The sequence below is a fragment of the Natrix helvetica genome (genome assembly GCF_964273705.1).
Source record: "Natrix helvetica genome assembly, chromosome: 1".
In the NCBI taxonomy this organism is placed as follows: Eukaryota; Metazoa; Chordata; class Lepidosauria; order Squamata; family Natricidae; genus Natrix; species Natrix helvetica.
In genome coordinates, this window is record NC_138548.1 from 76702198 (window position 1) to 76722623 (window position 20426).

The 20426-nt window shown below is 40.6% G+C and overlaps 1 protein-coding gene across 5 annotated transcripts in view; it reads left to right on the plus strand.

Moving 5' to 3' along the window:
- Window positions 1-20426, plus strand: part of ACTN1 (actinin alpha 1) — a 133542-nt gene that overhangs the window by 106553 nt on the left and 6563 nt on the right. For 4 of the 5 annotated variants that reach the window (XM_081966372.1, XM_081966373.1, XM_081966369.1 and 1 more), the window contains 9 exons: window positions 374-521; window positions 4349-4499; window positions 7055-7163; window positions 9694-9834; window positions 11459-11641; window positions 12608-12742; window positions 15636-15815; window positions 18094-18240; window positions 20224-20304. In XM_081966372.1, coding sequence (XP_081822498.1) covers window positions 374-521; window positions 4349-4499; window positions 7055-7163; window positions 9694-9834; window positions 11459-11641; window positions 12608-12742; window positions 15636-15815; window positions 18094-18240; window positions 20224-20304 — 1275 coding nt within the window. The remainder of the gene's footprint in view (window positions 1-373; window positions 522-4348; window positions 4500-7054; window positions 7164-9693; window positions 9835-11458; window positions 11642-12607; window positions 12743-15635; window positions 15816-18093; window positions 18241-20223; window positions 20305-20426) is intronic. The other variant, XM_081966370.1, reaches the window with a different exon arrangement.

A 20426-nucleotide genomic window follows, 5' to 3' on the forward strand; every position in this document is an offset into this window, starting at 1 on the left:
ACATCTCTGAGCAAATCTTTCACCACCATATCAATCCCAGGAGGGAAATGAAAATACATCCCTCTGCAGGAGAACTTCAGGCCTTAGCAATTTAAAATGTTTGGTAGAGAACCTCCAAACCTCTGGCCCAGTCCTTTCTGATTACAGAAGTTAACTATCTTTAGCTCCTATCTTGTATTGTCTCAGATCCCCGTGCCAGGGCTTCATCATTTGCCTGTTGATCTATCAGTCACTTTTTCCCCCCACCCATTCATAGTGTGATTGTAGAAGCTCCCCAAACTTAATTCTCACTGTGTTGAGAAATGTTTCAATTCTTTTGAACCCACCTGCCTTTTCTTGATAGTGTTATGCTTCTCCTTTGGTTATACTACAGGATATAAATAATGCCTGGTCTGGCCTGGAGCAGGCTGAGAAAGGATATGAGGAGTGGCTGTTGAATGACATTCGACGGTTAGAACGACTGGATCATCTAGCAGAGAAGTTCCGGCAAAAAGCTTCCATTCATGAATCCTGGACAGAGGGTAACACAACATCTAAATGTGTTCTATTATTACTAGAGATTTTTGTAGTCTAGACAAGATGGAAACTGGATGATAAAAACCATCAAGTTAGTAAAAACAAAGCTTTGAGACTGCAGGATTGATGCAGGATTGCAGGATTGATGCATATACATTAGAAGGATCGGATACAACTGTTTATATACATAAAAGTAAACTGTAAAACAAATGTAAAAGTATATTGCTACATTATAGATAATTCTATAGAAGAACAGAAAAAAAGCTTCCTGCTAATAGAACTTTGAGGGTGTCTCCAGATCCCAGTTCTTAAACAACTGCCTCAGCCAAGCCAAAAAAGCCCATTGTTTGAGTTGTGTATATCTGCTTCTCAGGACCTGCAGGACTAAAAATATTTTGATCTTGGTTGGTGTGGGAAGGGGGCAGCCTCAGCTTTGCTCTGCTGAGCTTTGCCAACTCTTCATGTGACCAGGGCTCCCTTAATTGAGTCACCATCCTTGAGCCAAGTATTATTCTCAGCCTTCACTGGCGTATCATTGCTCTAGAGAGCCTGCAAAACACACATTCAATCCACCACTAAGGGCAGGGAAGCACTGGATTTGATCACATAGCTCCATCAAGAAATCCTCCTCCTCAAGATGCTGTCATTTTTAAACATCAGGTGTTTCCCCTCCCCCCACCCCCAGGAAGGCCATGTAATAATTAACTGGCCATGCTGCAACAAATTCAAGCCACCCTCAGGATCACCTACCCACAAGAAGGGACAACTTGTGAGTCTCTAGCCAGTTGTCCCATGCGGAGCATGGAAGAGCGGGCCTCTCACCAGCCTGCAGTTCCAGATGGTAGCGTCCATAGATTGGACAAGATTTCACTCCTACACCCCCAATGGAATTCCCTCTTCTTCCAGAATTTAAGGATATAAAAATCCAGAATCAGCCTTTTGAGGCAGGCTAATACTTCCTTTCTAGTATCTATCTCTTCCCACTTATGACCATAATCATGTTGCTTGTATCTTTCAATTTATATTGTTTTATTTCTTTACTAATACGGTTTGATAGCTTATTAGTAGTAACCTTGACTATCACTAAGTTGTAACTTTTTATTCTTGATGAATGTATTTTATTCTCCTTATGTACACTGGGAGCATATGCACTAAAGACAAATTCCTTGTGTGTCCAATCACACTTGGCCAATAAAGAATTCTATTCTATTCTAAGCCAAGAAAGAGGAATTCCAGAAATGCTAGTTTATTGTTACAGGATGTATTAACAGAGTCTTGAAACTTGGTCCAATATTCTCTCCATCTAGTCTTATACTAAACAAAATCAAGGCTGGAGTTCTTTTGAATTTCTTTCTCATGCATCCCTGTGTCTCTGGACAGAGTAATATCTTCTCTTAAGTTCCTCTTCAACAGCTCATCCCTTCTTTCTCCTCTTAATACAGTCTCATACTTTCCCCAACCCGAAATTCCTTTACACCCATTGAAGTTGAAGAGCTCCCTCAAGTGGTGGCTCCCATCTTTACAGCCTTCTCACAAAACCCCAATTCTCCATAGATGTCAGATTGATGACCATACTTAGTAGCCTGGGGAATCTAGTGAAAGCAACAGCATAGACCAAAATAAGCTTTCTGGAGCTGCACACAATACCTTCAACCAGTTCCATATCAGGCAATGGGGAGTCAGCAGTTTAATTCAGCTAATGAAGGAAGCAACTGCCCTCTATCCTGGTTGAAGAAAATATACCGTAGCTCATGGCAGAATATGACTAAGGAATCCATGACATATCTGCATACTGGCTCAGTTGCAAAGCCAGGACCCTGGTGAAGGAAGTCTTGATCTCAGGGCATTCAAGCATTTTTTTAAAAAATGTTTGGTTGATCACCAATGCATCTTTGGTCAACTTCAACCAATTACAGGCTGGAAAACTTCATTTCATGTTTTCCAAACAGAGAGAAAAAGCCACAAGTATTTTTTACCAAAGATCCACCACAGACTTTCTGCAAGGTCTTGCAATAATGCTCTCATTATTGCAATTATATGTGTTCAAATAGCAAAGAGTCAGAGCTTGCTCTTGGGAGAAAGCTAAGCCCCCAACTTAAAAGGATCATGGGTCTATGGAGATTCTCAGTCATCCAGGTTAGGGTTGTCCCAAAGGTGCTTTTTCAATTGGCAACTGGACTTTCTGGTTTTTTTTTTTTTTTTTTTAAGACATTTCGCTTCTCATCCAAGAAACGTCTTTAGTTCTGGCTGGATGTTGGGGAATGGAAGGATTTATACTCCTTGCAGATAGGGGGTCATTTGCATTCTTTTAGAGAGTTGTTGAGGTCACCTGAAGGTTTATCTGTGTCTTCAGGGTCATCAAAAGTAATGCAAATTCATAAACACATGGCACAACATAGGAGAACAAACCCATCAGACAAGATTCAGCAGTTCATCTGCATTGAAAAGGCAAAGGCCATTCTTTTGAAGACAGCAAAATCCACATTTTGGACAGAGAGGACCACTGGTTTGAAGGAGGGGTCAAAGAGGCCACCTATGTCAAAACTGAACAGCCCTCTCTCAACAGAGGATGCAACATCAGTCTCCAGTCTACAACAGTCCATATACTCTAACAGTTCCAAGAAGGCTCCATACCCATTTGCACCACTCAGGTGACTCTGATTACAGAGATAAACCTCCAGGTGGCTTCAACGACTCTCTAAAAGAATGCAAGAAGGGCATTAATTCTCTTGGCCCCATGCCCCACATGGAACTTGGCCGGAATGGATATTGTGGATATCTTCCACTCTAGATTATCATAGTTCAATAGACCTCCTCTTGTCCATAATTAAAACCTAGCTGCAAGAAACAGGGAAGAGATTCTCTATGGATTGTTTTTCGCCTAATTTATAGCTCAATCAGTTTTAGTGTTATATGTTCATTTGTTTGCAACCAAGCACACTGGAAATGTGCTAATTGCCTTTTGCTTTTTTGCTACTGTAGGACACTTGGTCTGCAAAGCTTTATTGATCACGGTCTTCAGGTATAAGCCTGCCCCCATGGAAAGTTTGGGCTATTCCACCAAAAACACACCTACCTTGGCAATCTTTGACACTACTGCCTTACAGGATTACACCTATAAGACTTCCAGAGAAACTTCTACTTATTTCTTTATTAAAATCAGGGTTTACATTTCAGCCAAAGTTTCCTTTGGTGGAAGTTGTAGCTGTAAATGGCGCCTAGCAAGGACTAGGGATGCTTTGAATATAATACTTTGCCTTCAGATATGTCCATTATAAGACACCTTGACTTTGCTATATAAAAATAGTATATTAATCATACCATGAAGGTCAGGGTATTTTTTAGCAGGGACAGGGCATCCACCTTATCAGGCATGGGCAAAGTAGAAGGAAGATGTGCAGGGAGCATCAGTATCTCTAACCAATTGTATAAGTATCACACTTTACCTTTCTCAAGTGTATTTCCTTTTATGTCTCTTTTTTGGGTTATGGTGAAAATGAGAAATTTCCTACCACTTTCCCGCATGTAGCAACGTTAGAAATTTTTTAACATTCCAGTCCTGCCTCTGGAGCAAATGGAAGGAAGATACACCCCCCCCCCCCCCGGTAGGATGGTTTATGTTCCAGAAAATGGGAGGGATTGAATTGAAAGGGGATCAGACTTTTCCAAGTAAATATGGTGACTCTGAGACAGTATTCCATAGAACAAACCTTATTTCTTACTAATATGATTAAACTGCTCTAAAGAAACTTCTGTTAGAAGATACTTCTTATGTACATTGGTCACCTTTAGGCCCTTGATTCATTCCTCTTCACTGTCCACCTCTTGGTAGGCAAAGAAGCCATGTTGCAGCAGAAGGATTATGAAACTGCCACCCTCTCGGAGATCAAGGCTCTGCTAAAGAAACACGAGGCCTTTGAAAGTGATCTGGCTGCTCACCAGGACCGTGTAGAACAGATCGCTGCTATTGCACAAGAACTCAAGTACGGCTTCCGCATGCACACGGTTTACTTTTTGCTGGTTGATGGGCTTTAAATTCAGCTCCTTCTTTAAATCAGAAGTTTAGAGAAGCAGGGACTTGAGTGCCAAAAAAAAAGAACTGTTGGGATGAGAAAGGGAACTATGCACTATGGTAGGGCTATCAAACTCAAGACTCGGGGGCCGGATACAGCCCACCGAGTACTTGGATCTGGCCCACGGAGCCACCTTGGAAACAGCAAAGGACCAGCCCGCGGTGCTTCTTCCGGTGAAAATGGAGCTCGGGTTGGCTGTGTGCAGCCCTCCTGAGCTCTGTTTTCACTGGCAGAGGGTTGCAGGAGGCCGTTGGAGCAGAAAACAGAGCTCGGGAGCCTGTTTTTGCTGGCAGAGCGCTCGGGCCACCACAGGTACCTCCGACACGACTGACAGTTTGCTGGCCACACACCCCAGCCCCCCGAAGATCAAACCCAACCCTCAATGAAATCGAGTTTGACACCCCTGCACTATGACATGTAACAAACCACGAGAGAGACATGGCTGGTGTGCATAGATTACATATTTCATCAATTTTGAGACGTAATTTTGTCTTCAAGTTCAAATAAGGACATCCAAGCCCATAAATCAGCCCTCCTCAATCTAGTACTGTCTTTCCCAGCATTTCCAACCACTGTGGAAATAATAGTAATTATCTCTTGGGCATCAGGTTAGCAAGACAACTATTACAAGGACATTAAAAGTTTGCTTTCACCTGAGCTCCATTTTTTAATGATTTTGCAAACATTTATCTTCTTTCAAGTCTACCTAACCTCCTAGGGATTTCCTCCTTTTCATGTTTTAGGCAGGTATGGCTCATCTTAGCCTTATGACCTCAGCTAAGGCAGTAGAGCTATCCTTTCGTTGGGCAAATGATAATTTAAGTTCAGATACAATAGAATTAAAACTTACTTGGGTGTAGACAAGACTGGTGACTACATAGCTCTCACCTCTTATAATACTTGTATTTTCATACCTCTGTTGACTAAGAAATTCAAAACAGATAGAAAAAAAAATTTCATTCACCATGCCACTAATGTGATTTAATGCTACAAAATTATGGAGGATAAAAACTATGAAAATACGTCAGATGAATTCTTGATGTGTAAAAGTATTCTGGACAAAGGTGATCAGAATGGATAGTAGGACCTTGGGTTAGACGGACTTGGTCTTCTCCAGAACAACTATTTCACCGTGTTTTCCCAAAAATAAGACAAGGTCTTATTTTCTTTTGACCCCCCCCCAAAAATTTGCTTGGGCCTTATTATCGGGGGGGCTTATTGGTTTGGGGTTGCCTGATGGCTGCTCTCTTGCAAGCGGGAGCCCAAAGAGCCCAGCACAGCCTCAGTGGCAAATGGCTGTGTTGCGCTGTTGCAGCAGCTCAACAAAGCCGCCATGAGGTGACCCCGCTCATTAGCAGCCGCCCAGCAATGCCCCTTTCCAGCTGGGCAGAGCGCCACTCACTGACCCAGTAATATCCCAAAGGTGCTAAGCCGTGTGGTGCTCTGCCCGGCTGGAAAGAGAGGTTGCGCGAGCACTTGTTCTGCCTCCAGCTTGCGTGCCCTCTGCCTCACCATGCCCAACTCTCCCTGCAGGGCTGGGCCAGGGTGCCACCGCCACCGCGGCCCCGCCGCCACCATGCTCCGAGCATAACCGGCTTCCAAACTCCGGAGATCCTCTGCCTAGTCTTCCGGCAGCAGCCGTTCTGGGACTATGCTCTATGGTTGTGGGCTGTCTGCGGGAAGACTCTTCCAACAGCCAGCCCACAACCATAGAGCGTAGTCCTAGAGCGGCCAGTGCCGGAAGACTCGGCAGCAGATCTTCGGAGTTTGGAAGCCAGTTATGCTCGAAGCATGGTGGCAGTGGTGGCGGTGGCGGCGGCCGTGGGGCCGCAGCGGCGGTAGTGGGGTGGCGGTGGCCCCCTGGCCCAGCCCTGCAGGGAGAGTTGGGCATGGTGAGGCAGGGAGGCACGCAAGCTGGAGGCAGAATAAGTGCTCGCGCAACCTCTCTTTCCAGCCAGGCAGAGCGCCACGCAGCTTAGCACTTTTGGGATATTATTGGGTCGGTGAATGGTGCTCTGCCCGGCTGGAAAGGGGCGTTGCCGGGTGGCTGATCATGAGAGTAGCTGTCTGGCAACCCTCCACTCCAGCTGGGCACAGCGCCACCCACCAACCTAGCAGTATCTCAAAGGCATCAAGCAATGTGAGCACCTTTGCCCCCCCCGGCTCCTGCGGCTTTGCGACTTTGGGATATCGCTAGGTTGGTGAGTGGTGCTCTGCCTAGCTGGAGGGGGGGGGTTGTCCAGGGGGTTTATTATTGGGGGAAGGCATATATTTTTGCCCACACGAACAATATGGCATAGTCTTATTATCAGGACATGTTGTAATTTCGGGAAAACACAGTATAACCTTTGTGTGTCATCAATTATTTACATTGTTTCATAAAAGATTTTATATTAATCTTCTACCAATGGGTTGGATAAAGGTTTTTTCTGTTCTCTCTTTTTTAAAATTCTTGTTTTTGTTAGTGAGCTAGATTATTATGATTCACCGAGTGTCAATGCCAGATGCCAGAAAATATGTGACCAGTGGGATAACCTTGGAGCTCTAACCCAAAAACGTCGAGAAGCATTGGAGGTAAAAGATTCTTGTGCATTCTAAGCCTGCAATGTATTTTTCCTAGTTTTTCTGACTGTTCCTCTCTTGAATTTTGGGAGCAGGAAAGTAAAAATTGACTTAGTGGTCAATTATCTATGGCAGTTGCTATGGTAAACTATGCAAGATTGGATACTTAGGTTTCCCTGATATTGCTGAGCTGTGAGTATCATTTTCAGCAGCCCTAGCAAACTTAACCAATGATAAAGATAGAAAAAATTGTATTGCCGTAACTTTGGAGAATCTCAAGATTCTTTTAAAAGACACTTCAGAAATCAAGATTTCCCATGTAAGATTGGATGATGTTTAATTGGATCCATAATAAGCTCTTGTTCTGCATCTTGCATTTCAGTTCTAGATCCAGTCAATTCTTGTTTTGACTTTAATGTTCCAAAAACTACCTGAAGGATTCTCATTTTACATACATACATACATACATACATACATACATACATACATACATACATACATACCGTATTTTTTGGAGTATAAGACACACTTTTTTCTCTCAAAAAAGAGGCTGAAAATCTGGGTGCATCTTATACACTGAATACAGCATTTTTTGCCTCCCAAAACCCCACCCCCTTCACCAAAATGGCCATGCAGAGCCTTATGGAGGCTTTCAGAGAGCTCCTAGGGCTGGGGAGGGCAGAAATGAGCAAAAAACAGTCCACCCAGCCCCCAGGAGCACACTATAAGGTTCCTAAAGGATATCCAGGCCTTTTTTTTGATAAAAAACGGGCCCGTTTTTTGCTCGTTTTTGCCCTTCCCCCCAGGAGCACTCTACAAGCCTCCTAAAGGTTATCCATGCCCTTTTTTGGAAAAAAAAAACAGGCCCGTTTTCGCAAAAAATGGGCCGTTTTTGGGAGGTTTGCAGAGTGCAAAAACTTTTTTTATTTATTTGCCTCTTCAAAATCTTGGTGCGTTTTATACTCTGGTGCGCCTTATGCTCCGAAAAATATGGTAATACATACATACATACATACAATCTATTTATGACACTGTACATTTTATGTAGATAGATGATAGATAGATAGATAGATAGATTGATTGATTGATTGATAGATGATAGATGATTGATAGATAGATAGATAGATAGATAGATGATTGATAGATAGATAGATAGATAGATATAGATAGATGACAGATAGATAGATAGATAGATAGATAGATAGATAGATAGATAGATGATAGATAGATAGATAGATAGATAGATAGATAGATAGATAGATAGATAATAGATAGATGACAGACAGACAGACAGACAGACAGACAGACAGACAGACAGACAGACAGACGAATTGCACAGTGCCACAAATAGATTATATAAATATATGTGAAATGTAGAGGTCCTTCAGGTAGTTTTTGGAACATTAAAGTCAAAACAAGAAATGCATATACACACACACTCACACTCACTCACACTCACACTCATTCATTCAAACTATTTATGACACTGTAAGGTTCCCTGTTAGACTTCATTTTGTCTGCAAGCTGAAATAAGGATATTTAAGCCCATAAATCAGCCCTACTCAATCTAGTACTTTCACTCCTAGCATTCTCAAGCAGCGTGGAAATAATAATTATACGGAGGGCATCAGGTTAACAAAGACAGCTATCAAGAGGAGATTAAAAGTTTGCTTTGACCTGAGCTCAAATTAAATGGACATCTAATTCCCATTTATTTGATTTGATTTTTTCAGATTTATATTATATTTATAATCCCAACTCAGGAGAGTCAATGTAATTTAAGTGTAAAGCAAACACCTTCTCTATTTTCCATGATCTTTTAAAATTAGTAAGCTCTCCAGAGCCCTTTATTTGGCACTTAACTATTTCATTATTTATTGGTTGTGTTTATTTCACAGAGACTTTTATCATTAATAATGTATTTTGTATACCCTCTTTTTGTTCGGCTTGATGGTAATATCTGTTAAATGGTGATAGAGAAATGGAGAAGGAAGGAATGAAGAATGTATACATTGCTGAGACCAGATTCTAAAGCTTATCAGACATTTGATACTATTTATACAATTAATTATTTATACACATACATACACAGAACTTATGAATCAATGAAGTACTTTGCTATATACTATATTCCCCTATGTTCTGTGACATTTTTATACTCAGAGTACCATTCTAGATCATTGCTTATTCTTTATATAAATTAAAATGTAATGTATCTATATGTCTATCTGGTTTGTGGTCTGAATAAGAAAGGAATATAATTTTGAAAATATCATTTTTTAGAGTACAAGGAAAAAAGATAAGCAAGAAAAATACCCCAATGATATAGTTAATAGGGCTGGGTAAAAGGCTCCATCCTTACTAGAATTGTTCAAAATTGGCACATTTCTGAGATGGTTTTAGAGCGGTGTTAAACCTGTTCTTCTGACCTGGTAAGATCAGAACATTTTGCATCTTACTATATAAATCATTCAATGTTCAGAATAATATAATACCTACATTTTGACCTATCATGCATTATTTTTCTCTGGACTCATTACAGAGAACAGAAAAACTGCTGGAGACGATTGATCAGCTGTATCTAGAGTATGCCAAACGAGCTGCACCTTTTAATAATTGGATGGAGGGCGCTATGGAGGACCTTCAGGATACATTTATTGTCCACACAATTGAAGAGATTCAGGTATGTATGTTTGAAATACTGCCTTTTCAATCTTTGATTATAGTAGGTTCATGACACTAGCTCACGGGTGTCAAACTCGTGACGTCACGTTGCCATCACGTGACGTTTCACGACGTTTTCCTCTTTGCGGAGCTGGGGTGGGTGTGGCCTACGTGTGACACATCCAGCCCCATGGGTCGCCAGTTTGACACCGCTGCACTAGCTGGTTCTGACATTGTCTGCCCAACAACAAATAGCTTCTCTTCTCCCACAGACACAGGCAGGTGACAGCAGCTATCCCTAAATGGGTGAGAAATATTGGTGCATGCCAGTCCATACCACATATACAGCTTGGAGCAAATGCAGAACATGCATTTCTCAGTCCCTTGCCCCTGCCCCAGATCTATTTTCTGATATTTGTAGGAGTGGACAATCGGTCTAAATCAGTTTTCCTGATCTTGTCTTATCTGCCACTAAAGTAAGATGTCATGATTCAGTAAAGCTAGGGAGACAGCTACACAGGATATTTTTCTTTTCCATGGATCAGAGTTAATAGAATCATGGCAGAGGAGCGGCTATTAAGACCAAATCATAATACGTACATGCCAAATATGTCTTCCTTTTAATGCATACAAGCAAATTCTTAACCCAGATCTAATGCTCAAAGGAGAGATGAACTATTCCATTTGAAAACATTAATCTGGATATCTAAACCTGTCAATAGTTGGTAAGCCATGGGACATGATTATTTTGAATGTCCCTGGACTTCATAGAATCAATATTCAAGTTTGTTTATAGTGTCTCAAGCATTTTCCTTGAATGAATGTATGAAAAGGTGGCCTTAATCACAAATGCATAGGGATGTTTTTATGTTTAAAAAGAAAAAAATCCTATTTCTGCTTCAGAAAGAATTAAATTTTATAGTAAAAATGATATAAAAATTAGCCTATTAAATGATATAAATATTTAGCCTCAAGGTTATTAAAGAGAAGATATGTATTTAGCAAACTTGTCTTATAATGTTTCTGGCATACTCTTGATTCACCCAAACTGTAGAAAATTGTTAATTGAACCAAGTTTAAATTTTGGATTGGATTGGATTTATTGGATTTATATGACGCCCTTCTCCCAAAGGACTCAGGGCGGCATACAGCATTAAAAAACACATATTACGAAAGTTAAAAGGAAATTAGAAACAATCCAAAAAACAAAGCCAATTAATATAACACTAACATTTTAAAAATTAAATAAAATTAACAGGCCCAGGCCGGCTTGCTGGAAAAGCCAACTTTTTAGGGCGCGTCGGAAGGACCGGAGGTCAGGGATTATGCGAAGCTCCGGGGGCAGCTCATTCCAGAGGGAAGGCGCTCCCACAGAGAAGGGTCTCCCCCTGGGGGTCACCAGCCGACACTGTCTGGCTGACAGCACCCTGAAGAAATTTTGGAATTTTTCTCTTTCCAAATTGTTTTTAAAAATTCTAATCTCGGGGGGGGGGGAGTATTTTCTTACCATGCAGTGATGCCATGTACTTCCCTGTTGAACTGTTATAGATAGATTTATATTTTTCTGTGTGGTGCTAGGGTTTATAATGTTATATTTTAAGAAGTGTTTCATTTCTCATTACTATGTTATTTTGCTTTGTCAGGGACTGACCACAGCCCATGAACAGTTTAAAGCTACCTTGCCAGATGCTGACAAAGAGCGACAAGCTATCCTAGGAATCCACAATGAAGTGTCAAAAATTGTCCAGACCTACCATGTCAACATGGCAGGAACCAATCCTTACACCACTATCAGCCCACAGGAAATCAATGGCAAATGGGACCACGTAAGTTGCTTTCAAGGTTGAGCTGCTTGTCCCGCTGGGTATTCTTGCACCTTTTTAGTGATTCATCCCAAATATTGAGGAGAAACTTTCTAATAGTGAGGACAATTAACCAGTGGAACGCCTGAAGCTTGCCTTCAGATGTCGTGGGTGCTTCATCACTGAAGGTTTTTAAGAAGAGACTGGTCAGTCACTTGTCTGAAATGATATAGGGTCTCCTGCTTGAGCAAGGGGCTGGGCTACAAGACCTCCAAGGTCCCTTCCAGCTCTGCTCTGATTCTGATTTCTTTGTGGAGTAAATCTTCCTGAGCTCAGTGGGACTTCATTCTGCATATTAGATCTGTAACTTCAGTGTAACTTCTCTCAGGTGCCCAATATTTTGCTCAACTTTTCTGATCTCTTGTTCTATAGGAAAGGAATCTTTGGTGTTGATTTCAAAAGCTAATTCTGAATTATATATCTCATTCTTGACCTCTCAAAGGATAGATATTTACAGAGAGGCATGATGGCTTGAACCAGCCTTTCTCTATCTGAGGCCGTACAGGTATTAATAATGCGCTTACCAGAATTCTTAGCTAGTATGGCCAGCAGCTGGGAGATTTCAGTAGAAGTGATCTGAATATTTTTGGTCGGAACTATATTGTGGAAAGGTCGTTATAGCTGTTAGTGCTATTGCAGATTTAAAATGATTTATTTGGAATTTAAATAGAAACTGGTATTTATACTGGCTGATCTCCTGATGTGTTTAGTGTTGCGCCTCATCTGTGGAGATTGTATTATTTGTGGGTACGAGTTCAGTTAAACTCTTACCCACAAATAATAAACTGAATAATTACTGAACCAGTAATAATGGTTTTATTTTCTGTCGATGTAGCAAATATTGCTTGACCAATTTCAGGGATCATTTTTGTTTCTTCATGTTTAACAATACTGTGCAAAAGATTCTGAGCTTTTGTGTTTTTACTAAAGGTGAGACAACTTGTTCCCAGAAGAGATCAGGCCCTGATGGAAGAACACGCACGGCAGCAGCACAACGAGAGACTCCGCAAACAATTTGGGGCTCAGGCCAATGTCATTGGGCCCTGGATCCAAACTAAGATGGAGGTAAAACTCAGTGTTTAATCGGATACTTTTCTGCCAAAGAACTTACTGTTTCGAAACATACTCAAGCCAAAAACAGAAAGAAAGATCTCTTAGGCTGCTTCCACACTTGATTTGAGGACATTTTGGGCCCTGCACATCAGCTGCACTCTTTAGGGATTAATGCCCTTCTCCTGACTTCACATGGCACCATTAGTCTGGGGGAGGTTTTCAGCTGCTGAACTGCTGCTACTCCACAGAAAATGCTGAAAGATTGTATTGTAGGGGGGGGAGGGCTTCCAGTTAAGATGGTGACATGAGAAACTGACCCTTATGATAGCTCTTCTAGAAGAAATAACTTAAATATTAAGGCTATTTGAAAGGCTATTTTACAAACTGACTTAATCCTGACTTCAAAAGATAACATCATCATTGCAATAAATTTTAAGGTTCTTTTGGAAAATACCATATTGTAGCAATTCTTCTGATGCTGATGGTTTCTCATGGATGGCAACTGTTGCCGCCGCCTCCTCCATGCTTCTCTAGTCTTCTTCTGAAGACAGGGGTCACCAGCACCTTCCTGTCATCCCCTGTCCTCTTGCGAATGAAGGGGATCTTTGCCTACATCACAAAATGTGATGAGGCAACAAAGAGTAGGCGTGGGAACAATGGTTGCAGGACTGTGCCCTTCTCAGGCATCCTATACTTTGATGCTTAACTTCACATTTGCTTGCTGACAGTAAAAGCTTACAGAGATGACCCAGCTAGATTAGCTGCTTTATTGCAGGCACCAAAAAGTCAATCACACATAAAAGAGTTTCTGAATATATGGTTTACATATACACTCTAGGTTAGGGGGTCTCCAACTCCCAGGCTGTAGCCCACTACTGGGGTGTAGCCTATTTGGAACTGGGCCGTATGCCTGATACGCACTTGCACAGTTCAATTTGTGCAAATTGAGATGTGTTTGCATGTGTGCCAGCCACTGCTTGCACAAATTGAGCTGTGGACATATGCGGCTGCGCTGGCCCACCACTCTCATGGCCCGGTTCCCCTCTCACCCCCTCCAACCAGGCCACTAAGTTGCAAAGGTTGGGGACCAGTCCTCTAGATCAGTGGTTCTCAACCTTTCCAATGCCGTGACCCTTTAATACAGTTCCTCATGTTGTGGTGACCCCCAACCATAAAATTGGTGTCTCGGTTCCTAAGACCATCGAAAATGTGTGTTTTCCGGTGGTCTTAGGCGACCCCTGTGAAAGGGTTGTTCGACCCCCAAAGGGTGCCGACCCACAGGTTGAGAACCACTGCTCTAGGTCTTTTCCTCACAGTCTTTTGAATGAACAGAAATTCTGCTTTTCTCTTCTGAGCCTTGACATCAACCAATTATATTTTCAGCTTTGCCGGCTTCCAGCCTTATAAACTATCCTTGGAGAGTTTGGAGGGCCAAAATGCTGGCTCTGCCATTTACTTATTTTTAACCCAGGGTCTCTATTGTCATGAAATGTTTAAGGATGCGCTATAGGAGGGACACTTAATAACTATGAAATTATGAGATAGACATGCTGTTTTTGCATTTTGTATAGAAATGGAGCTTACTGACTCTGCACTTGATTAGATATAGTGTGCAATTTAATACATCTTTCAGCTTATCACAGAAGAACTCTGCCCCAGCACTGTAAGCAATTTTAGTATAGAAATTCTCCTGATGAGTTGCTATCTAAGGCTTTTCCTTCCTCTGAAGTGAAAAAGCACATTGTTATATAGAGGCATTTAATGCCAGTGCCAAAAGTTCTCATATTATTTATGAATTAAAATTGTGTATATTCCTCTATGGACATATATAGATTAAAATATCTCATTAAAACCAGTAGGTTGCCAAAGAGCTCAGTTTGTCAATTTCACAAAGTGTGTGTGTGTGTGTGTGTGTGTAAGATTATATGAAGAAAAGTAAGGCTATATAAGAGAGGCTTTGGAGAAAGGTGACATTTGGCACAGATTTGGGTTTTCTAACATGCAAAATGTGGCAATGGCTCAAATGGGTTTGATAACCCTGTGATCAATAGCAGGGACTCAAAGCCCTATTTTTAAAAATAAATTTATCAAGGTTCCAGTGTGGTTACAGTATGGGATCTAATGTCACTGGAATGGATGGATTTAAAAAAAATATATGTGTATATATGTATGTATAGTTAAAAGGGCTGAATTTGACCGAGGACTCTGGAGAAATGAACATGAAATACATGTTGGAGCCACATCGAGCTTTTGTATTTTAAGTGTATTATTTCAGATTTGTTCCTTTTTAATTTGCTTTGGATTAACTTTATAATAGCTCATAATTGGATGCCTCTCTACATTGGCTGCAAGCCATACTATGCGCATTCTTTGCCTCTTATTGCATTTTGCAATAATTGTATTGTGCCTATTGCATTTTATCGGAAAAGAAACTATTCCCAATTATGGATTAAAGATTTAAAACAGATTCCCTCCATATGCTGCCCTCCAAATGCATTGAACTTCATTTTCTCATCTTGCAGCCAGAGATTTATTGCTTGAAGAGGATGGGAAATCCAGCTCAATATACTTCCATCCAATTAAACAGCAGTTTCAGTGATTAATGCCTAAGATAGGAATCGTACTATATTTTTCTGTAGTGAAATAAGTATGAAGATGCCCTTCAGTGGTAGGGGTACCCCCCATCATATTCTCCATCCGCACCAGAAAAGGCATCCTTACATAAGATCCAGTGTCCTGTTCTGTTTACCTTCCCTCTAAAAAAGCCTGCAAGTCAAGTTGAATTCTTCTGAGACTGCAAGGCCTGTGGTTAAAGCATTTTAGTTCATTTAGGGAACAGTCCGAGCAAATGCCTCTCATGTTGGAACTTGTTCCTTACCTCTCCATTTCCTTTGGGCTCCTCTAGGAGATTGGCCGCATCTCCATAGAGATGCACGGAACCCTGGAGGACCAGCTTAATCACCTGCGGCAGTACGAGAAGAGCATCGTGAACTATAAACCAAAGATTGATCAGCTGGAGGGAGATCACCAGCAGATTCAGGAGGCTCTAATCTTCGATAATAAGCACACCAACTACACTATGGAGGTAAAGACTCAGAGTATTGTATAAGCTTGCAAGGAAAGGATCTTTGAAGAGAATGAATGCTAATACTCTGTTTTCCCAAAAATAAGCCCTCCCTGGATAATAAGCCCAATTGGGCTTTTGAACACATGCCCTAAAATAAGCCCTCCCTGAAAATATTGCAACACAGCAGCAGCCGTGAGGTGACCACGCTCGCCGCCTCCTGCACCTCAAAAATAATAAGACCTCCCCGAAAATAAGGCCAAGTGCTTATTTTGGGGGTCAAAAGAAAATAAGACCCTGTCTTATTTTCGGGGAAACATGGCACTACACAGTCCTGCTGTATGTAAAAGGATTCCTTGCCAAAGGATGGCAGACCAATATTATTGGCTGACACCGACATTGTGTATAAATATAAACACATGCAATGCAATATTTGCTGTACTGTAAGCAAAGACGTGGTAAGGAGGCCTCGAAAGTCCAGAATTTCTACTTGGATCTGCTTAGTTTAAGATAAACTGAGGAATGTGGTGAGGTTGGCAGCTGCTTTTCTCATATGATGAAGGTCACACAGCAGTTAGAGATTATTTTAGGCAGAGGAATCCTAGAGTTTAAGAGTCAGGGTGCACTTTTTTCAGAGCATAGTGTGGTGGTTGAAACAAATGGCTGCCATGCAAGGTTTATCCATTCACAAAACAGCAATCATAGTAAGTATGGCTAATTACAAAGCACCCATTTATTCCTTCATCCATTACCAAATGAGTTGTAACCCTGAGGAATGCTCACTCAATCTCCAATTTATCATAAGATTTTGGAGGGGGGGCAGGCAAAGTAGGCACATTTTCAAACAAAGTAATTAACTGCCTTTGCTTACCCTTTTTGTTTTTCTGAAAACACTTAAGTTTTCTATAAGAAATATCAGGATGTTCTCGTGCTTTAGTTTGGAGCCTGCCAGCTCCCTTTCTAATTTTGTCTAAAAGTAAATAATATTTTAAATACAGGTAGTCTTCGACTTATGACCATAATTGAGTCCAAAATGTTTATTGTTAAGTGAGAAAAGTGCTCCTTTTTATGACTTTTCTTGCCCCATTTGTTAAGTGAACCACTGCAGTTGTTAGTAACTTAGTAACACAGTTGTTAAATGAATCTGGTTTCCCCACTGATTTTTCTGATCAGAAAGTTGCAAAAGATGAGTACATGACCCCGGGACACTGCAATCATCATAAAAATGAACCAGTTGTCAAGCATCCGAATGTTGGAGAGACTGCTTATGACCGTTGGGTCATAAGTGTAAAAAATGAACGGTCACGAAATGAACTGTTATAAGTCGAGGACTACATGTACTTCAAAATGAGTGTAGGACAGAAAGCTTGGCAGGCCCAAGTGAGGTGTCTTTAGGCTTGTTCGTCTCCATGACCACCATGTTGGAGATCCCAGCGGCGAAGATAAAGCCCTCAAGAGTATTAAAAGAGGCTTTGCCATCACTGTGTCTGGCAGTAATTACAGTATGTCAACCTTCTGTTTCCAAGACTGTCTCGAGTCCCAGTCATCTGCTTAGAGACCCAGGATTTTTTCCCCTCATTGTCAGGATGTTGAAATACAATACTGTTGCATCAACCTCTCTGTTGATGTTGTATATGTGTGTGATTAATGAAAAAGCTGATTTATGTATGGCCCAATTCCAAATCGGCGTGTCCTATAAAGCAAAGAGTTAACTGCTGACATTTAATAGAATGAATAACTTGGCCATAAAAATCTAGAAATACCTTTATCCCTAAGGTGGTTGTTTTTGGTTTTTTTGTTATTATTATTATTATTATTATTATTATTATTATTATTATTATTATTATTATTATCTGTATTGATCCTTAGCCACATATGTAGACCTTCTCCAGGAAGTCTATCCTCAACCGGGCCCTTCAGGAATCTCAATGGTGCACTCATCACTGTAACGCAGTTGTTCTCTTCTTCTCTTTCTTTCCACTTTCCCAGCATTTTTGATTTTTGAAGGAAGATGGGTCTTCCTGTTTTCCTATTAACAAATTTTATTAAAAGGCATGTTTTTGTTCGCTGCAGTTTACAGTAGTTTATGCCTCTTTATAAAATTTGTTAATCAGAAAAGGTGCTACCAGACTCTTGATGTTTTGCTTCTGCAGACTAACACAGTTTTCTCTTACTATCACTATCTAAGTAACGTTTGTTTCAAGATTTCCTTGACTTCATTTGAATTAGGCATCAAATACTGCCCTTCAGCTTAAGATGTCTGGAAATAAGTTACCTTTGTTGTTGTTTTCCCTTCCAGCATATCCGAGTGGGTTGGGAGCAACTCCTCACAACAATTGCTAGAACTATCAATGAAGTGGAAAACCAGATTTTGACTCGGGATGCCAAAGGAATTAGCCAGGAACAGATGAATGAATTCCGTGCCTCCTTCAATCACTTTGACAGGGTAAGAAGGAAAGAAATATCAATACGTGTAAGCACTCAAGAGTAGGTCTCCTTGCCCTGAATGAAAATTGAAAATCCCAAATCCTAGTGCCAGCCCAAATATTATTTTGAAATTCTTTGTGAAACCCTTACAGCCAGCATCTTTCAGAGGAAAGATTAATAGCAGCAATTAAACTACATAGTTCACTCATTCTCAAATTTTGGCTCAATATCTCTTCTCAGATAAAAATTTAAAGGCCCAGTCCCATTGGGTGAGTCTTAGTAGCTAATGATCACAGGATTATTTTTTTAATGTATCAATTTATGTATATGTAATTCCATAGCTAGTTTTATATATGTTAATTGTACAACTATCCTCAGGGAATGCACTTTGACAATGTATTACAATATTTTACACTTAAACAGCATCATTCCCCATTTATAAGCCTTTTTGCTAGATTTAAGCCAAGTTCTTCACTTAAAGCATATATACCACTGAAATCAGAGCAAATTGGTTTTGCAGTGGGCAAGCAGTTGTGTCTTCCTTTCAGAAACAGTCTCTGTTCTTGGCTGTATCTCCTCAGTCTCACATTTGTTTTTACCTCAGGAGGGTTCTTAGGACTTTTTCTGAAAAAGACCAAGGCCAACTTTCGTAATATGATATGTTCCCCAACTTAAGACATTTGATCTAAGTAACTTGTTGTATTCACTATGACCACAAGGGGCACATAGACTGGTTACTCATACCAGAGCAGAAGTCAGTTTCAGTTTCAGTTTATTAAATTTATAAACCGCCCCCTCTCCCCGAAGGGACTCGGGGCGGTGTACAGACAAAAATAAAATATACAATAGACAACAAAAATACAAAACCCCAGACAAAACAAATTAAACACACAGTCTGTACAGTAGTCATGAACTAACTGATAGTTAAAACCAATTAAAACCAATTAAAATACCCCAGAATTTAAAAATTTTAAATGCCAGCCAGGAAGGTCAGGATCAAATCATGATCTAACAGTATGCACTGAAACTCGACTCTGTTTAATTCTTTGCCTTAGCTGCAATTCAATAGAGTTTATATGTACTGTGGGATTTCTGGATTTCCATTTTAATACTGTGCTGGTTCACATGATGCAACAAATCAGCATTACCATACCTACTGACTTCTCCTGTGATTGTGTGTGGCTACGATACTGTTCAGTCTGTGGTTTGTTTAGCATTTTCTACGAACCATAAATTCTGGGGTTTTTCTCTGGAATTTTTTTCTGGCTTCTTCGTTTGATTTGATTTGCTTCGAGATGAACAAGTAGGAGCATTTGGTTCAAACAACAAGGTGAAAAATCTGCATCCATTCACAGGAAAATCCAGTGCTATGCCATGTGAACCATTTTAAAAAAACTATATGTAAGTATTTATAAATTGAAGATGAACATCGAAAATAACAGACAGAATTCTAATGCGGATATAGGCTCTTTGATTCAAAATTACGGCACTTGGTTAAAATGTAGTTATGTGTAAAAGAATATCCTTTCTGATGTCACTATAGCTTCTTAAGACCTATAATTTATTTCAAAAGATTTTATTCTTATTTTGAGAGCACGATCTCGAATTCATTGTCTTTGTGCGCTTGGCTGCTGGGTAAACATGGCAATTTAAGTTATATAATCAGTGATAAGGGGTGATATGAGGGGCAAAACCACCTTCAGCGCTTGCTACGAGCAGTGGTTGTTATGCGCACACTTGCCAAGTTCAGGTCACATTTTATGAATAATATTTTTTTTAATGCATTGGCACAGTGAAATGGTAACACGGTGTCTAACCTGTGCACTTTTTATTTTCCCTCCCTCTGTCTTTTTCTGCATGCCATTCTTCTTCCACGTCTCTTCCTTCATTCACTGCATGTTGCACTTCTGTTTTTTCCCCCCCTCCCCATGCCCCTTTTCTGTTTCTTGGTTTTACATCACCACCAATGCATGTCCTGCTATCTGATACACTGGCTAACCAGGACCACTCCGGCACTCTTGGCCCTGAAGAATTTAAAGCCTGCCTCATCAGCTTGGGTTACGATATTGGAAACGATGCGCAGGTACTGAATGCTAGTGGGAAATATCTCCAGATATTATGAGGAAATAACAATTTTTTTCTCCTCTTTTGTTTTGTTTTGTTTTGTTTTAATCCATCTCTTGTCTTATATTTTGTTGCACATAT